The sequence below is a fragment of the Dinoponera quadriceps genome, unplaced genomic scaffold (assembly GCF_001313825.1).
Source record: "Dinoponera quadriceps isolate SergipeBrazil2010 unplaced genomic scaffold, ASM131382v1 scaffold586, whole genome shotgun sequence".
Classification (NCBI taxonomy): Eukaryota; Metazoa; Arthropoda; class Insecta; order Hymenoptera; family Formicidae; genus Dinoponera; species Dinoponera quadriceps.
Window position 1 is genome coordinate 2,505,690 of NW_014554764.1, and position 18,998 is coordinate 2,524,687.

Consider the following 18,998-nt stretch of genomic DNA (forward strand, 5'->3'; position numbering starts at 1 on the left):
TATATATATATATGTCATATACATATAGTATACATGACATGGAATGTGTTAAATAATGAATTTTCCTTGAATATTGAAGATATATTATTAAAACTATGAAATTATAAGTATTTTTAGACATTATTTTTCAAAATACTACATTAATTTATATATTTATTTTTTAGATTGTAAATGTATTGGGAGATAGAATGACGGAATGTAGGTACGAGGAACCCATAGAAACGTTTGATCACGGCTTTAGGCCTGAGAAATGGTTTCATGTTGATATAATGAGAGAAGGCAGGAAGGCTTTGGAAGAAGTTAATACGAAATTAGGTGAGTAACAAAATATAAAATTCGAATCTTAAAGGTTTGATTTCTTTTAATTAAAGGTAATATCCTTACAACAAACTTTACCTTACAAAAGTAAAAACGTCAAATATATAAAAATTTCCAAATATGTATTCAAGCAGTATTTATCGAAAATAGAGGAGAAATCGATAAAAGTCGCTAAGTAATTTATTGTTTCTTTTTTCAAAAAAAAAATAATTCTTTTGTGGAAACGTTTTCCATATAAAATATTGTATTTCAACAATTACTTATGTAATTAGAAGCATCATACGTGTTATTGGTTTTATTAATAGATATATGCTAAAATATCCAGTGAGAACACTTGACATGAGGAGACACTTAACTTCCGGATTCAAAAACTTGACGTGCCCGGTGATTGCAATAGAATCATTAAATATTTTGTACCCTGCAGCTTTTTTGTCTAAAATATTTTTCTCAAAATTACATACTTTCTCAGATATTCAGCCGCTCCAAAATATTTCAAACCATTTACAGAATACATTAAGAAATTCATCAAGAAAGTTTTTTAACCTCCAATCATCTATCTGTGCACTAATGATTGTTTTACGCTATATTCCTGACACTTTGCAATGCTACAGTTCTGTTATTCTTATATTATTCTGTTTTTCAGGTTTGGCATTTGATGATTGGGACTTAGACTTCTACACGGAATTGTTCCTCTCGAAATTAAAACGTAATCCAACTAGCGTGGAATGTTTTGACCTTGCTCAGTCAAACAGTGAGCATAGTCGTCATTGGTTCTTTAAGGGACGTATTATTTTGGATGGAGAAGAGCAACAACAATCTTTGATAGACATGATCATAGATACCCAAAATTATTCAAATGCGAACAATGTGATTAAATTCAGCGACAACAGCAGTGCGATAAATGGATTTCAAGTCGCAGTTCTACGTCCTACGAAAACTTATGACAGCAGTAATTTTCATTTACAAGATATCAAGCAACATCTTATTTTTACAGCAGAAACGCATAACTTTCCAACTGGTGTAGCACCTTTCAGGTAACTTTTCTGACAAAAGAATGAATAAAGAAAATGAAAAATGAAGAAAAGAGGATTGATAAAAAGGAAAACGTCAAATGTTAAATTTCGCTATTTTAACACTCCTTCTTAATTTAATCATCTTTACAGTCCTCTTCAAATTAATATGATTTTCTTGCCTTTTACTTACGTTTTAACGCAAAATTTCTCGCCCTTTTCATTTCTAGAGTAAAAAATAGGAGTTTCCCATTAAAAAATTTCAAGTTGGCCTTGAAATGATATCTAAATTTGATCTCTACGCTGGAGTAAGGTCATTATTAGATGCTTTTCTTTAAACTCTGCAAATTTCGTATTTTAACTTTCTTCCTTATTCGTTACCTTCCGAGATATTCCGGGGTTCCGGTACTTCTTATACATTCTATATGTTTAATCTTTTTTTAGTGGTGCTACAACAGGTACTGGAGGTCGACTGAGGGATATTGAAGGAATTGGAAGAGGTGGAAATTATATTGCTGGTACAGCGGGATACAGCGTTGGTAATTTACACATTCCAGGTATGTTATGTATTTCTGCTTTTACTTTTATAATAATTTGGTACGACTTGTGTGCCAAATACAACCTGTATATAACAGTCAAATTTGGTGCTTATTACTTCTTAATTTATTTTTTGATTTCAGGTTATGATTTACCATGGGAAGAAAAAAATATAGATTACCCAAGTAATATGGCATCGCCGTTGGAAATAATAATTGAAGCAAGTAACGGCGCTTCCGATTATGGGAATAAATTCGGAGAACCGGTCATATGTGGTTTTGCGCGTACTTATGGAGCAACGGATAACATCGGTGTAAGACGGGAGTGGATTAAGCCTATAATGTTTAGCGGTGGATTAGGAACTATGGACGCGAATCTTACTAACAAGGTAAGTTTCTAAAAATTCATTCAAATACAAGATGTCTATGTAATGAATGATACAACATTCGCACGCAGATGAAACGCATCAAACTGAATAAAAAAGTCTTATGCTATTTTGCTTATAATCATAATAATTATTGTGATATTAGATGTTCCGGTTAGTTTTGAATGATTTTTTGCAAAAAACACGTTTAAGGAGATAAATTATATTTTATTCAAAATATTTTCCATCGCTGGCCATCATTTTTTTCCTACTTTTCTGGTAATATGTGAATTCCGCGAAAAAAAAATTCGTCCTTCGAAGCAATTCATTTATCGAGCCATTTTTGTATTTCTTCATATGTCGCAAAATGGTCAGCAAGGCTGTGCTGCATCGATCCAAATAAGTGATAATCTGAAGGAGCACAGATAGATATAATTTATCAAACATTTCAGATAAACAATCTGACATTTACGATGTATCGAATGTTTATTAGATATAGTACGTAAATTTTAGGTATGTATTTGTGGTTCAACCATCTCGGTATAAATAATAATAATTTTTTTCATATTAATAAAACTAGATTCTTTCTTAGGTCCCAGCAGAGCGGGGTATGCGAGTGGTAAAAATTGGTGGGCCAATTTATCGAATTGGAGTAGGTGGCGGATCCGCAAGCTCTGTGGAGGTTCAAGGCGACAACAGTTCGGAACTAGATTTCGGTGCTGTACAACGCGGCGATCCCGAGATGGAGCAGAAATTGAATCGCATGGTGCGAGCGTGCGTGGAAATGGGCGATAACAATCCAATCCTCAGTATTCATGATCAAGGTGCCGGTGGTAATGGTAACGTTCTGAAAGAATTGGTAGAACCAGCTGGTGCTGTGATATTTACAAAGTGTTTTGACCTTGGTGATCTCAGTATCAGTACTTTAGAACTGTGGGGGGCTGAATATCAGGAAAGCAATGCGATATTATGCAAGCCGGAAGATAGTGATTTATTGAAGAAAATTGCTGCACGCGAAAAGTGTCCCATCAACTTTGTCGGCACAGTTACTGGAAATGGAAAAATTATCGTTTCCGAAGAGGAAGATTGTAACACTTCTAAATATCTTAATTACGAAGGCAGAAATGCGTGTCTAGATATAAAGCATCCTGTGAATCTGGATTTGGAACTTATTCTTGGAAAAATGCCTCGCAAGGTGTTCAATTTGCAAAAAGAATCGCCACAAAGGTCTCCAATAAGATTGCCCGATGGATTAACCGTGTCCAGTGCCTTAGATAGGGTTCTTCGATTGCCTTCGGTGGCTAGCAAACGGTAACTCTTTATTATGTCATGCTTATTAAAATTAAACTTAATAAATAAAATAAAATAATTCTTGCAAGAGCTTTTTGGAAAGTTACTTCGCAACATAGTCTATTCTCGCAGTCACATGATTGCATGTCTGCAATTTTATGTACATTATTTGTTAAATTTTTGATTGATTTACTTTTACACTATTTTCTCACGAATATTGTATTTTTATTTTTTTTAACTTCTGAAGAAAAATCAAATACTGCGAAAAATGATAAATGTGATTTGTTTATCTGTAGATACTTGACCAATAAGGTGGATCGTTGCGTAACAGGCTTGGTAGCCCAACAGCAATGTGTCGGTCCGTTGCATACTCCGTTAGCGGATGTTGCTGTGACGGCCATTTCGCACTTCTCCGTCGAAGGCATTGCAAGCTCAATAGGCGAGCAACCTATAAAAGGCTTGGTGAACGCAGCGGCCGGTGCTCGGATGACAGTGGCTGAAGCTGTCAGTAATCTGGTATTTGCGCGAATCAGCAGTTTGCAGGACGTCAAATGCAGTGGCAACTGGATGTGGCCGGCTAAGCTGCCCGGTGAAGGTGCGGCGCTCTATGAAGCTTGCACGGCTATGTGTTCGTTAATGAGAGAGCTGGGGATTGCGATTGACGGCGGTAAGGATTCGCTCAGTATGGCTGCACGAATTGGCCAGAAAATTGTTAAAGCGCCTGGAACGCTCGTCGTGTCCTGTTACGCGCCATGTCCCGATATTCGCTGTGTCGTTACTCCGGATTTAAAGGCTCCTGTTACGGGACGACAAGGTTGTCTATTGTTCGTCGATCTGTCCCGCGGCAAAAGTCGACTCAGCGGAACAGCCTTATCTCAAGTATACAATGAATTAGGTGATGACGTGCCGGATGTTGAAGACGCTCGGGCTCTCAGAAATGCCTTCGATACCACGCAGCAGTTAATTGCCGATGAAAAGATACTCGCTGGACACGACGTGAGTGATGGTGGATTGATCACCTGTCTTTTAGAGATGTGTTTCGCTGGAATTTCCGGGATAAACGTCAATATAAGTCACAGATCTGCGCCCGCTATTGACGTTCTATTTTCTGAGGAAGTTGGTTGGGTGTTGGAAATTGATCAGGTACATTATGACGAAGCGATACAAGTGTTCCAACATCAAGGAATTTCTGTGTATCCAATTGGAAAATCTGTGGGCTTTGGAATAAGTTCAGAAGTAATTGTTAGGGTGCGCAGTGAGATCGTGTTGAGCACCACAGTTATTGACTTGATGAAAATTTGGGAAGAAACCAGTTACCAACTGGAGCGTCATCAAATGAACGTCGATTGTGCCTCGGAGGAGTTCATTGGACTTGAAGGACGAACAATTCCTGCCTATCGTCTCAGTTTCAATCCTATTAGAATCGATCCTGATTTCGCAATATCTCGTACAATATCAAAATCCATCAAGGTGGCCGTGATTCGCGAAGAAGGTATTAACGGAGACAGAGAAATGGCCGCATCTCTATTGGAAGCCGGTTTTGACGTATGGGACGTTACAATGCAAGATTTGCTGGAGAATCATGTTAATCTTGAGATTTTCCGTGGCGTCATCTTCCCCGGTGGTTTTAGCTACGCTGATGTTTGTGGCTCTGCCAAAGGATGGGCGGCGAGCCTTCTTTTCAATCCATCACTACGTGAACAGTTGCGACAATTTGTCAATCGCAAAGACACGTTCAGCTTGGGAGTTTGTAACGGCTGTCAGCTCATGAACTTATTAGGCTGGGTAGGCAACGTAAATACAGAAGAGACAGCTATATATTTGGATCACAATCTCTCGGAGAGATTCGAGTGCCGGTGGAGCACCGTCAAAATCGAGAGTTCGCCTTCGATTATGTTAAAAGCAATGGAGGGTAGCGTGTTAGGGATATGGGTAGCCCATGGAGAAGGCAGATTCACCTTCCGCGATAAGGAAACTTTGGAAACTCTCGAGAGAAATAACTGTTTACCACTCAGGTATATATTTTCAGATTTTAAGATTTCAGTAAACTATCAAATATACAAACATAATTTCATATTATTTAATATAATGGCGATAACTCGAAAACTACGCATTTCCGGACGTATGTATTCTTTCTCTCTGTTAGGTACACTGATGATTCTGGTAATCCTACTTCTCGGTATCCCCAGAATCCGAACGGTAGCGTAAACGGCATCGCCGCTGTGTGCTCTAAAGATGGTCGACACTTAGCGATGATGCCGCATCCGGAGAGATGCACACGAATGTGGCAATGGCCTTGGAGACCTACAGAATGGAACTTTGAAGTGTCACCATGGCAGCGACTTTTTGATAATGCTTTCATTTGGTGTCAAAAACAGGATTAGAAATTTTTCTACTTCACACATTGCATTTTATACATGAAAAAATTTATTACAACTTATATCCATATATTTTTTGAAAGATTTCTAAGAATAGTAAAAAATTATATATAAGAAGAAAACAATCTATAAATGTTTTTCTCTGCGAATTTAAGAAATTTATCGAATTTGTATGAATTTGTATGAACACTCTTTTTAATAAGAATTATTTCGAAAAATTTTTTAAAGTCGATAAACTACAACACACATATATATATATAGTTTGAATTTCGTCTACGTTTTATTATTTCTGATATTGGAAGTAACGGGTTTTCGCAATTATTAGACCCGTTATTTCTGTAATTTTAGTTTCAGAGTCTTCGCTACGAATCGCCACTATCTTTAACGAGAAATTGAGGTCGTGATATGACTAAACGATGAAGTCAGACGTACTTCTATTTCTCAAGTAGTAGGACTCAAGGGCTGGTTAGACGTACTTTCCATCGTAATAAAATATAGGCGAAATTCAACAGGCTGTAATTTTCGCAATAATGATGCTATCGAGATCGTTTGAAAAGCACTTTAAAGCTTGAAGTCTCTAGTTTTTAAACACATTAGCTATATTAATGTTGTCGTTAATTTTCGTCAAGATATTTTGAGTTAAACGAAAAGTGGTGATCGCTCAATTTCAGTTTTAGGAAATCCTGCATGGTAACAAACTTACAGTAGTGGAAGAGGTTGTGTTCCATGCTGTTATCTCATAGCTTTAGGATATCCTGCATGGTAACAAACTTACAGTAATGTATGAGGTTGTGTTCTATGCTATTATCTCATAAGTTGCGTGACAAAATAAGATATAATATGGAAATGAATAAAAATACATGTAACGCTCTAAAATCATAACAGCAGAGATAGTAATTTTTATTGAAGAAAAAATAATGAATATTGTGTTTTGTAATTATTTTGTTATTATATTACAGATATATATTACAGATAATAAATGAAGCTTTTAAACATATATAATTTCGAAATATTAAAATAACGATAAGAAAATAAAAGACAGAACTATAATTATATTTTCTTACATGCGTAAGCATAGGTTTGCCGCGTATTTCGTCGCCGTATTTCCCGACGGACATTGTATTACTCGTTACATCGCGATCGTGGAATTCACATTAATCGCCGTCAAGTCGCGCTTTCAAAATTTGCGCGCAATGAAACGATGAGGTCGGACGAGGGCCCGGTCGCGATCTGCATTGATCGATCGATCGATCGATCTACCGCCGCCATTAACCGTAAGCTTGGCATCACGTTCAGTCCGCGAAGGTCGGTTACGCCGCGTCGTCGTTGCGGAAGATCGCGACCACCTAAATTCGATTCGGAATTCGGGGGAAGCAGTCGGACGTTGAAAGGATGGATTACGACGTGAATTCACCAATTTTGGAAAGCGATAACGGCCGACATGACGGTATATGTTGACGACGATTCGATGACGCTTACCGTGAAGTTGGAGCGACGTTCCACTGCCATTGCATTCTCACTGCTAACGAGCGAATCGCGCGCGGATCGCACGAGTGCCGATGGTATTCAGCCGATATTCGCGCGTAATTAGTAACTGCGCGGACGTGCACGCTTCCCCCCCTCCCCCGCGTTCGCGATCGCGTAAATGAGTGTGCAAGTGAATCTTTCATCGCGCTCGGAGAGGACCAGGGAAGGATTATAATCGGATCAGTAACCGGCATTCGCAGCGGAATTTGATGGAGCGTGACAAAATGGCGGTATGAATGGCGGACTGGTTAGTAAATTTGTTCATGCATTACACTTTAATTAACCGAACGTACAAAAACGCATTCGTTCGCAATGATGACGGGCGAATTAACGTATTTGGCGGATCGTATTTAAATCGCTCCTCTTTAGCCGAGAGTTAAAGAAGTGTTTCGTACAAGGCGGATCGCATAAACAAAACATCGTCTCCGATAACCTAATGTATATACAGGGTGACCCATTTTCATGGGAAACAATGGGATATTTTGAAAACGGAGCAATTGACAAAAATTCGAACAAAATTCAGATAAAATCCTGTTCCATGGTAGGTCTACGATTGTTGAGTCTACTCCGTGCTGTGGCCGGTATTCATAAAGTATGTTCAAGGAGTGCGCTATTATTATTAGCGAGTCATTTTTGTCATATATCTAAGTACATAGCACAGAATAGAAATAAAAATTCTAGACATAACACAGAATAGATCGTGCATGTAGCATGGAACAGAACCCAAAAATTATGGATATAGCACAGAACAAAACCACAAAATTGTGGACATTGGTTTCGTAGTTCGCGAATAATGGACATAAAGGTGTTTTAATATAAAATTACAACTATATCGCGGTCATAGCCGTTTTTAGGCTTCTTTCTACTTATCTTTTTACAAAAAAAAAAGTTATTTAGTTTTAAGCAAAAACGTGCAAACAGGACAAACTGATCCCATGTCTAGGGTTGGTTGTCACATGTTTCATATATAAAGAAAACAGTATATATAATTTTCGTTTTGATGTTTTTTAAATATTTTATTAAAGTTAATAATGTCATATAGTCAAACTGTAATTTTACCTTTACCGTTTTTCGCGATTGCGCTTTCGAGCCATGACAATTGAAAAATAATTAAGATCTATCCAAAATCTATCTATTTAAAACTTTTATATCTAAGAACATAATTTCCTAATATAACTGGATAATTTGACTATAATAAGATTCGATGATCTATACATATATTTCCGTATACATATGTAAACGTTACAATTGAGTCAATTTACTTGGAATGGAACATTTTGAATAAAAGAAATTATATTTCTAAATCCTTAACATTAGAAAACCGATCGTTGGTTTTACACTTTATTTACAGGATTAAGTCGTTTGATAATTTTCTCGCAATCGCGAGGACGAGTCTCTATTCTTAACTTTATATCCGTGATGTGAGGCGACGAAATAAGGTTACAAATGTTTTCGCTAGGGAAATAAACAAAAATAAGATTTTTATCGAATTTTTGCGACATTGGTGCGAAGCTTCGTGTTTACGAGAAGCGTCAAGCGCACTGATTATATTTTATTTATTTGCTGATTGAATTTTCCTTATTTTCTGTTTTTGATCCGGTACATTCTTCATTCAGCCATCTCATGTTGAATATAGTAAAAATAGGTCGTCCTGTGTTTATGGTCTCTAATTAATCATCTCGTCTAAAGAGCCGCGAGGGAATATTTTTCCAGGTCAATATATGGCAAAATGTAAAATCTGTGTTCATTAAAAACTAATTATATGTAGGAATAAGGGAAAAAGGGTCAAAATCACTAAAGAGTCAGTTCGATTTGCAGGAGATATTTTATTAAAAAAAATTGAGAATATATGAATAATGAATGAATTGGTGACAGATACATTGAAAATTTAGAATTCACATTTTTATACCTAAAAACTAATCCCTAACCCTAATTCTCTGTGTGTCAAGATGGGTATTTTATACTTGAAGTAAACATTAGAACAATATATTTTATATGATTGTAACATGCACTGCTGGAATAATTGGGAGATCGCTTTCTTAGATAGTTGAATTGGATCGATGTGAAGCTGGTGGTCAACTTTGAAATATGGCCTTATTGCGTCACCTTGAATCTGCCTTTATTTGCTTCTGTTTAACATTGTTAATGTATTCATATTTAAACCTTTATTTGTGCACAACATTATTGGATACAAGACAGTTGGGTGAACATATTAGTATTTCAGCTTTTACTTTCATCTTTAGTTCTAAGCTATATAACAATTCAACCATTCGTTTGATGCGATCCATTAATTTCCGCGGGCATTGTATTTTAATTAAACAGAACATGTGATGCACATACACACACAAACACACATACGTACACATACATATATACACGCATTGATATTACTACCGAGAAAAATATTCTGCATTGCATGCACTCGTTAAGGCTGCACTGAGGGAATTTGCCTCACGCGATTAGTTTCGGCAGTATTCACCGGTATTACTTGCTACATTGCGCCTGTTGTTTATGACATTACGTTGTCGCGAACGTATGGACGTTGGAAGTCGCTGATCCATATATACACAGTGCGGCTAAGCAGGTCTGATCGCTAATTTCCTCTACCGAGAGGGACTGCGGGAGGGAATGCTAATTTTCAGTTATCACGGTAATCGCGGCTTTCACGGTCGTTCGGATTAACTCGTCGCGAATGAATCGCTTTATATGAGATTAATTAGCTCGACGATGCACAGAGGGCTTCTGGAGTTTCAACATTCAATATCTTTGTATTTAAGCGTCGACGCTCCATTGAGATAAAAAGGCCGAAATTAGTCGAATTAGATTAATTAGGATGAGAAAAAACTTTGTTATCTATCCTGCATCTCTGCTTAATTATTCCCATCATTCTTTCACCTTCTCACTTTCACTCTCGTTAGAATGTTTCCCTTTCTACATTTATATTATTCCTTGCATGTGTTTCTATTCTGACAAAAATGTTCCTGTGCTACGAGCATTTTTAAGAAATTTTTTAAATTTATATTAATCGACTAAATCTTGAAAATAGCGTGAAATTTCGATTCGTTCGATATTCTTCCACAAAAACGAGGAAAAAGCAGATATGTTTCGGCGAGAAATGTATCGCGTCCTGCAACGAGTACAGCCCGTTATTATCACATACACTTTTACACACACAACCGCGCCGGGAATCGTCGAGTTTGTGATGGAGGTAGCTCGTCTTTCTCGTCCCCCTTCTTTTCGCTCTCTCTCTCTCTCACACTCTCGTAAATTAAATGTATGTAAAGGCAGAATCGCGATTCCATGGAAACGCGCGCGCAATCTCACCACGTTGTAGGAACCGTAGTAGTCGGCAGGCGACGGCCGCATCCGACCGTCCGTAAACAGTTTACGGATGCATGCGTTTAAGCGCGGGTGAGCGCGTAACGCGCTGAATCACGAACAAAGGGTAATAGCGCTCGTAACTCGAATATTAACAGGGTCTGGCTCGATTCAATTTACCGCGGCGCGCGGTGCCCAAAATTGGTTCGTCTAACGCCCTCGACGTTGATCCTCGTCAGCCACTCGCATCGGCTCGCCCCCGTCGATGGCGTCTTCGCTTCATAGAGCCGCCGCCGCAGCGATACCGGACATCGGCCCACGGGCGCAAACACGTGTATACACATCGTAACTCACCGCCACATTGACGCGCGCTCGCGCACCCGGCCGTGAGTCTACACCTTCGCCACGAGCGGCTAGACGAAGTATCAACAGGTGCTGTCAGTCGGTTGTTTCGCTTAATCGGTTTCTATTCTGTCCGAGACTTCTAAGCTTCGCCCGGCAATTCCCGTGACACTCCCCTGGGGGGAATCTTAGACGCTAGACGTTCGTTCCACGCCATTTGCGCGCAGCTTGTTAGAGCTTACAAATCGCATCTGAACCCGGAAGGAGGAACAGGGAAGAATGACATTCGCCGACACGGGAGGTTTTCGCGAGACGAATCCGAGCGCGACGCGGTGGACATGCATTGTCCCGAAGAATTAAAATTCCGAAATTTGAGAACAGGGGTAATTTTCTTTTAAGTCTAACGATCTCCAATTAATAGTGTTCGCCGCCGCATTGTTTTTTTCCGGGGGTGAGACGCGCGTGTTAAACTTACATATAATTTGTATTATTTCAACACAAAAGAATATTCAATTCAATTCTATAGTATTTTCAAATAATACAATCACGATATGATAAATAGACCCACGATTATGTTGAGAATTTAATACAAAACTTTTAACACGGACCGATTTTAACAAAAATATAAAATGCATATAATATGACTGAAGTTTAGTTAAGCTCATTTTTTTGTCCCTGTATTTAGTTTTTAGCTCCCGCAGTTATAAATTAAATTTGGCAATTAAATGTCAGTTGTGTTATATGGACAATTAATTCCTTTTCTTTCCATGTTTGTATTTACCCTTCTGACGCGACTCGTGATTTCGATCGATCGAGTCGCCTCCCGTTTTCGTGTCTATTTGGACCTGTCTCTCTCTCTCTCTCTTTCTCTGCCTCTGTATCGCAAACCAGTTTTATGCTGTTTAATTCACGTGTAATTAAAGGATACGTGGTCCCTGTAAGATGAAATAATAAAACGCGTCGTAAACGGTCGGTAATGAGGTAAGTTTGGCACTAGTCCCGTTGGCCAATGCCAAGCTCATTCCGAGATTGAATCCCACAAAACTGACTGTGCGTCACGGTGTTATAATTAATTTATAATACCTCTAATTGCGCGACCATGTCGGATGTGGCTGTCCGGACATTTAATTTGCTCGCTAATTAAACAGGCTGCGTCCCGTCGGCGTGCAACGCGCGACCATTCTGCGCTTCTCGTCGCGGTACTCGCGCCGTACTCCGAGTCATTCTCGCGAAAAGCCCGGCGAAATGCGACACGGAGATGCAATTGTATCGCTGTAGAAAAACTCGCTCTCTTTCTCTCGCTTTCGCGTACAAGAAGGCTCATGATCCGTGAGATATTCGTAAAAACGTGAAGCAGTAATTAATCTTGAAAAGGGCGTCCCTCTTAGACATGTGTCTTCGTGCTTTGCTGGCCGTTATTGCCGCTGTTGTTGTTGTTGTTGTTGTTGCTCAAGCTCCCCAAAATTAGCCGAGTCTCATGAATATTTCTCATTTCCACCGAATACGAGGAACGAGGCGCACCGAATGCGGGAGAGAACGCGATTCTATCTTACATCGCCGCCAGATACGCCACCGCCGCTCAGCCCCTCCCTCTCTCGTTCGTTCCTTGCTGTCACGTTTTCTCGCACCTGCAGTCCATTACATCTTCCGATGATTCGTGAGACATTCGTAGCCACCCCGCGATTCGTGCTTTCGCCGTTACGTGTCCGGCATAGCTTCCGAGAGGAGAGGTAACATGTTGGTAAAATTGCAGTCGCTCGGGCACGAAAGTAGCACGCACCTGTAACACGCGGAATACGGCAGAGGAAGAGAGAGAGGCGCTTGTGATGACGGTTAAAATACAGTCCCTTTCGTCGAATGAGCTTCCACACATCCAGTTACGACTGAAACGCGAATTCCCACGGACGGACATGCGTTTTATATATTACTATTATTAATACGCGATTTGCGCGAGCACGCACTCGGTGCGTTGGCCTGATCGTCGCAATTGCCGCTCTGTACCGTAGTGTAATCATTTCATATGATGTAACCATTTTACGAGTGCTATTAGCACATTATGCAATTATTACGGAAGTCCGGATACGAGCGGCGGCCGCGCGCACCGGCGGGATGATTATCGACAGGCAGGTAACGATATGTTGATGTGTCATTGGCGACAGCACTGCCGATAATATAGCGGAGCATACAGTGAAACAGAACGGTATCGTTTATGTATTTTAGAGAGACAATTGACACGTGAAATAGTAATGAGCGGGCGGCACGTCGCAGCTGTATTATACTTGCAAAATGAAGTTGCTCCTACGCGCTCGATCGTTTCAACGTTTCAACCCCTTGTGTGTACGAAGTCGCGTGTATTTTCGGCTTACACCTGTACATCGATTTATCTTCGATTATTTGTTCAGTGAATTACCGCGACGAATTAAAATAAACGTTAATCCTCTTTGCATGCGCGCGCGCGCGTGTCTCAATCGTTAGGACGACGCCGAGCTGTATTTTTTTCGGCGCGAAAATCAATCGTCTCTGCATCGAAACGTCACATTTGTATTATTTTGTTCCGCGCTTTATTTACTACTGTTTCGCCGTATAAATAGCAGTACGTATCCGATGGATAGTCCGCGCGTCGTGAATATGAAAGAAACGTCTCGGAGAACGTGTGAAAATTCGTGTTGAATAAGGAAGGATCCATAACATGTTCGCGCAATTCGCTACATCGGCGAATCGGCGCGGAATAGGTGAAGCGTGACATGTCTCGCGGGAAAAATGATGAAGTATTTAATATAAAGTTAATGGAGTTCGCGCTTGCGTACGCGAACGATGGACTTGATCGATGCTGCTCATCAATCAGCAATGCGGATCTCGGGGAAATGTGTATGATCGTCGATTCCGTTGCGAATCGCTTCGCGGGTATTCGGAATGCAGCGACGCACAAGAACGCCAAAAAACTCCTGACGTTCGTGAAACGAAATTTTCCACACACATGCGCGTAGACAGAAGCCGATCCAATTACGGAGTGAGAGAGAGAGAGAGAGAGAAGGAGAAAGAGAGATACACGTTATGACGACGATCGTCATATTTCCGTTATCGCGAAATAAACATAGATCAATAAAATAACAACCGAATTTCTGCCGCTGCCGAATTCGTCGTTGCCTTTTAAGATAAAAGGTGTACATTTAAAAGAGATACGCCTGGGATATATATATATATATATATAGGTAGGAAACGACAGTGCACGCATCGCGTGTGGCCGTCACAAATTTCGGTATTCTGAATTTTATATCACGTTCATTTGTTCGGCCGTGATGGGACGGATCTAGCCGTCGTCGGCGCGGAGGCTACCTGACGACGCACTGTTATTGCATAATTATGGAAATTTCTGGACCGTGAACCTACCATCACTCGGATGTTTCGAATGACGTAAAAGTATTCGATATCTCGATTTGAATATCGAGGGAGAAAATATGAAACGGGTTAAATCAGATTTGTTCTTGTGCTCGGCCCACTCTCTTTCGCGTACGTTTCATATGTGTGTGTGTGTGTGTGTGTGTATGTGTGCGCGCGCGCGTGGGTATGTGTCCGTGTGTGTAACTTTACCTGTCATATTTCGAATCCGTGGCGCGCCACGCGCGGTTTGCAGCGTTCAAATTAAAATGCGTCAAATCCATAGAGCGATAGACTATCGGATGTCAACGCGTTTTCCACCAGCATTTAATTTCGCTGGTCTTCAAAGCTCCACGCTTGTGATATCGCTCTTTTTTTAATTTTGCGTACGATTGAATCCCGCTGAATATTTTACGAGCGACGAGCGTCATGCGGTCCTCTCCTGAATGTAATGAGAGAAATGACAAATTATAGTTAGCCGACGGGCTCGAAATGCGGCGATAACGAATGTATTTTCCGTTATTTAACCCGCCGTATTACCACCGTATTTCGTTACTTTCGTTAAACATATCGATTACGAGAACGCCATTCAAGAAAATCCAACACTTTTTGACCGTTTGTCTGAATGCAACTAACAATCGACATCGTTTTCCTATTAACATAATTGCCATAATTCTATTTTACATTCCGCTGGCGAATTAATGCGACGACTAACGACGCGTGCGCTCCATATCGCACGCAGAATTATCCTTTGCGCGAATGGTCGTGCGAACATCTCTCTCTCTCTCTCTCTCCCTTTTTCGTGTGTGCATTCGGGGGGAGGGTATATATCGCCTGTGTCGGCGTTCGCATCCGCGTTTTACGGAGTCGCGAAAGGCACGGGTCCTCGCGTGGAGAACGAGTGGAAAACGTCGGGTAGGGAGGTCGGTGCCGCAAAGCGGGGGCGGCCGCGAAGGGGTTGCCGAGGGGGTAGATGCGTCGGCGTGTTGCGCCGTGGCTTTTGCCGCGGCGGCTGGCAGTCCATTGGCGAAGCCCTAACGAGCAACGAGGGTGAGAGCGGAGCGCGTAGCCGCGAAAAGATTCATAAGAACTCGAGCGAGCGAAAGTGATAGAGAGACGTGTGCCTTTCCTCACGAGCGAGCACGTCGACTCTCTCTCTCTCTCTCACGCGCGCGCGCGTGCGTGCGAGAGAAACGAGACTTGTATTTCTTTTTTTTCTCACGCGCGTTGCTCCTCCGGGCTTCGGTAGCGACAATCTCTGCCGTGTTGCGTCGCGATACTCGTAAATAAATCGTCCGGTCCGGGAGTGAGGAAACGGGAGAGATTATTTTTGTGCGGATCAGCGGGGCGACTGTGAAGTGACTCGCGACGTCGTCGTCGCCGTCACACGTCGGTAGTCCGGCGGAAAATACGGTAAAAGCAGTGTTCCGCCGGTCGAATTCCCGATGAACAACGAGCATCAGCACCAGCGTGAGATCCCAGTGCACCGGACTTCGAATCTGTCCGTCGACATGTGATCGTGCACGGGGCAAAGAGGGAGTTCGCGCGTGAGTCTGCATGCGATCACGAACCAGCCGCTTTTCCGCATCCGGCCGCTACGGTTCGTGGACGATCGGAGTTTGCTCGCCGGGAGTGATCGCAGAAATTGCACACGCTGCTACACATCGATACATACGATCAGCGCGACGCTCCATTCCGTGCTTTTCTCGTAGTTTTCACGTAAACGATTGCGATATGTGGTTATACGGTTTATTCTTTTTTCGTTTTCCCTTTTTTTTTTTACGGGAAACGATGGAAACGAAAAGTTAGCATATCGGAAAGATCTCTTTCTCTCTCTCGTACGTGCGCGCGCGGAAATAGTCTCGAGTCGTTTTCGCGTAATTTTGAGCTTGCGCGTTATATTCGTTGGCCGAGAGGAAAAAAGGAAAAATGCGTCACTCTGTATACGATTATACGATATGACGAATATGTTGCGTCGCGTTGAAAACCGCGTTTCGTCATCCACGTTTACAGTGTCAGAACGATCGGCGCGCATTACCTTCGAAATATCTATGACGTGAAATGTTTCCCGAGTTCACTTTTCGGCGCGTGACACCGCGCGTGACATTGCGCGTATAATCTGACCGCACAGTTAACCCGTGTCACGTTGTTAGTCTTGGATTAAAACCTGTACACCGGACATCACGAAAGTGGGACATGTCCGGTCCCGCCCTTCGCGGCATTACCTGGTCCGGCCGAGGGACAAAGAGGCGGCATGGAAGGGAGGAAGGAGAAAAAATTAAAAACGTGAAAAATAAAAAAATAGAGAAAAACGAGAGAGGCAGAAAAAGGGGAGAAAAACTGCGGAAAACGCAGGTGAAATTTCATGAGAGAGAGGACATGTTGGCCTCGTGACGTGATTCGCGCCGTCAATTGTGCAATGGGATTGACATTACGAATGCAGAGAATTTCTGCGCTGTGGGTGACGATAAATTTTTTACGGCCTTCCGTAGCGGCAGCCGCGCTTTTTCTCCCTCGCGCGCGCAAGAGGCGATGGAGGGTTGGCTGATCGTCGGTCATTGCTTGAATCCCGCGCGACTATTACGGTTATCACGGGAATATGCACAAAAAATCGAGAGAGAAAGAGAGAGAGAGATAGAATGTACAAATTTCGTAGGGATTTGCCGCGACCGACGGCGACGATCGCGGTGGAAACGTTTCTTTTTACGCTTCGTATCGCATTTAATTCAATTCAATTCGTCCCTGTTGATTCGAAATCAGATTCGATAACAGTTACATCAGCACCGCTACTTGTTTGCTCAGCGGCGTTGATGTTGTAAACAACTATCAGTGCGCGGCCTCACGGTATGTTTAACGTGCGTGCCGGCATCTGGTTTAGAGCGCGATAACGCGCGCCCAGAGATGGAGAAATCTCCCTTCCCTTTGTTTGTTGTTCTTCTCCCTTCGCGTATGTCCGTGTATTTTTTAGGTAAACACTCAAAGCTGCGACGCGTGCGCGCGCACAATTGATATAATTTTCTTCCTTAATTGCGCACGACTGTTTGCCGCGAGGAACAACACACGGCGGGCGAAATAAACGTCCTGTCTCTTCGCCTGGAGTTGCTCGCGAATAAGAAGAGCACGATAATCCTTGTACGCGGGGTTTAACGGGCGAATCGTGTGCGTGCGCGGTCCTTGTACGATCGGCGGTATAAAATCACGAATCGCCATAGGATGCGCGATCGAATTGCCTCGACATGTCGAACTGTGTGACGCGCGCGATTACTCTCGGCCGAGCGATACTCCGCAGCGTTCCGATTCGCAGATGCGTCGCGCTGTTTGACAGGATACGCGTTCTGGCCGACCGTGAATGCCTACTACTATTGCCGCTGCTACCTACAACTACCAGAGCGTCGCTACTCGAAGCGAGATACTCCGAAATGCCGCCGCCTTCGCCGCGGAACAGCTTCTGCTTCGCAGTGATAACAGCGTGATTCGCGCCGACGAATCGTGAGTATGATCCTGGAGGAAATAAATCATTGTACAATTCAGCCGCTTAAAGCGACAATGAGGGGAAGCCAGGGCTGGGAATAGCAGACGCGTTAGCTTCCGAGAGAGCGAATAAAAGAAAAAGAGAAAGAGAGGGGGAGAGAGAGAGAGTGTGTGTGTGTGAGAGACACACTGCCCTTTCTTCAGTGGAAAGTGCCATGAAGAGAGAAATTGCGACTTTTCGACAGCGCCGATTGCATCTCAGTTGTGTGAAGAAGGCCAAAGAGTTCCACGAGAGACCGAATAATTTGGTAAGAGCGAAAGGTAGAATTAGAGAGGAATAGGTAAGGCGTGCGTGAGTGGAAAGTAAGAAGCGGAAATTCGGAAAGTCGGCGGAGAGAAAAAGAATGCGGGGAAACGTGTAGTGTCGTTGCACAGAGAAAGAAAAGGAGAGAGAGAGAGAGAGAGAAGTAAGTAAAACCGTTAACATTGATCGATAATTGATACGTCCGTACGCGAACACGCGTTTGTTAGCACGTCTCTCTTTGTACGAATCGATAGCGTCGATTTTACATATATTTCTCGATAACATCGCATACTTCAACGTGGCGCGTTAGAGCTGTAATCGCGTGTAATTATCCCGCGTGCGTGCGGGCGAGCAGGCGGGCGGGCTGGCTTGCGAGGACGTTTCCTGACCGTCCATTCCATCGGTGCTTTTAATTTGCGCTCGTTTTAAGGCAACACTGCGGCACGCAACGAGATTTTATCCGCAATTTGTCAGTATACTCGTATTCTGCGAGGGCCGGTTGATGGTACCAGCGGTTGTGCGCTTTGTGTTAGTTAGATTAACAGGTAGATAATTGGAATGCGGCGTGCGTTTTGCTCTCTCGTTCGCGTCGAGCTCTGCAGATTCGCGATACGTTGTCGCGCGATCGCGACGTCACAGAAAGTCACGTTTGTTCTTCGACCGTATGCTATATTTACCTCGTTCGGAATAAACGCGTCTCTCTTTCGAAATTTTGGTCCTGTGTTAAGTGATATCTTTAATTTCACAACGCAATAGGAGCT

At 42.2% G+C, this 18,998-nt stretch overlaps 2 protein-coding genes across 8 annotated transcripts in view; both read left to right on the forward strand.

Annotated features, from left to right (window-relative positions):
* LOC106741662 (phosphoribosylformylglycinamidine synthase) overlaps positions 1-6,827 on the forward strand; it is a 9,301-nt gene extending 2,474 nt beyond the window's left edge. For all 4 annotated transcript variants that reach the window (XM_014613893.1, XM_014613895.1, XM_014613896.1 and 1 more), the window contains 7 exons: positions 165-315; positions 962-1,352; positions 1,773-1,885; positions 2,009-2,253; positions 2,822-3,540; positions 3,816-5,534; positions 5,666-6,827. In XM_014613893.1, coding sequence (XP_014469379.1) covers positions 165-315; positions 962-1,352; positions 1,773-1,885; positions 2,009-2,253; positions 2,822-3,540; positions 3,816-5,534; positions 5,666-5,903 — 3,576 coding nt within the window. In that variant the 3' untranslated portion in view covers positions 5,904-6,827. The remainder of the gene's footprint in view (positions 1-164; positions 316-961; positions 1,353-1,772; positions 1,886-2,008; positions 2,254-2,821; positions 3,541-3,815; positions 5,535-5,665) is intronic.
* A 355-nt stretch (positions 6,828-7,182) lies between these two features.
* The window catches only part of LOC106741648 (peroxidasin-like), a 152,433-nt gene continuing 140,617 nt past the window's right edge, over positions 7,183-18,998 (forward strand). The window contains exons 1-2 of one of the 4 annotated variants that reach the window (XM_014613863.1): positions 15,496-16,009; positions 17,767-17,951. The gene's annotated coding sequence lies outside the window, so the exon portion shown is untranslated. Of the gene's footprint in view, positions 7,672-15,495; positions 16,010-17,175; positions 17,952-18,998 lie in introns of those variants that run through there. The other 3 variants (XM_014613865.1, XM_014613862.1, XM_014613864.1) reach the window with 3 other exon arrangements.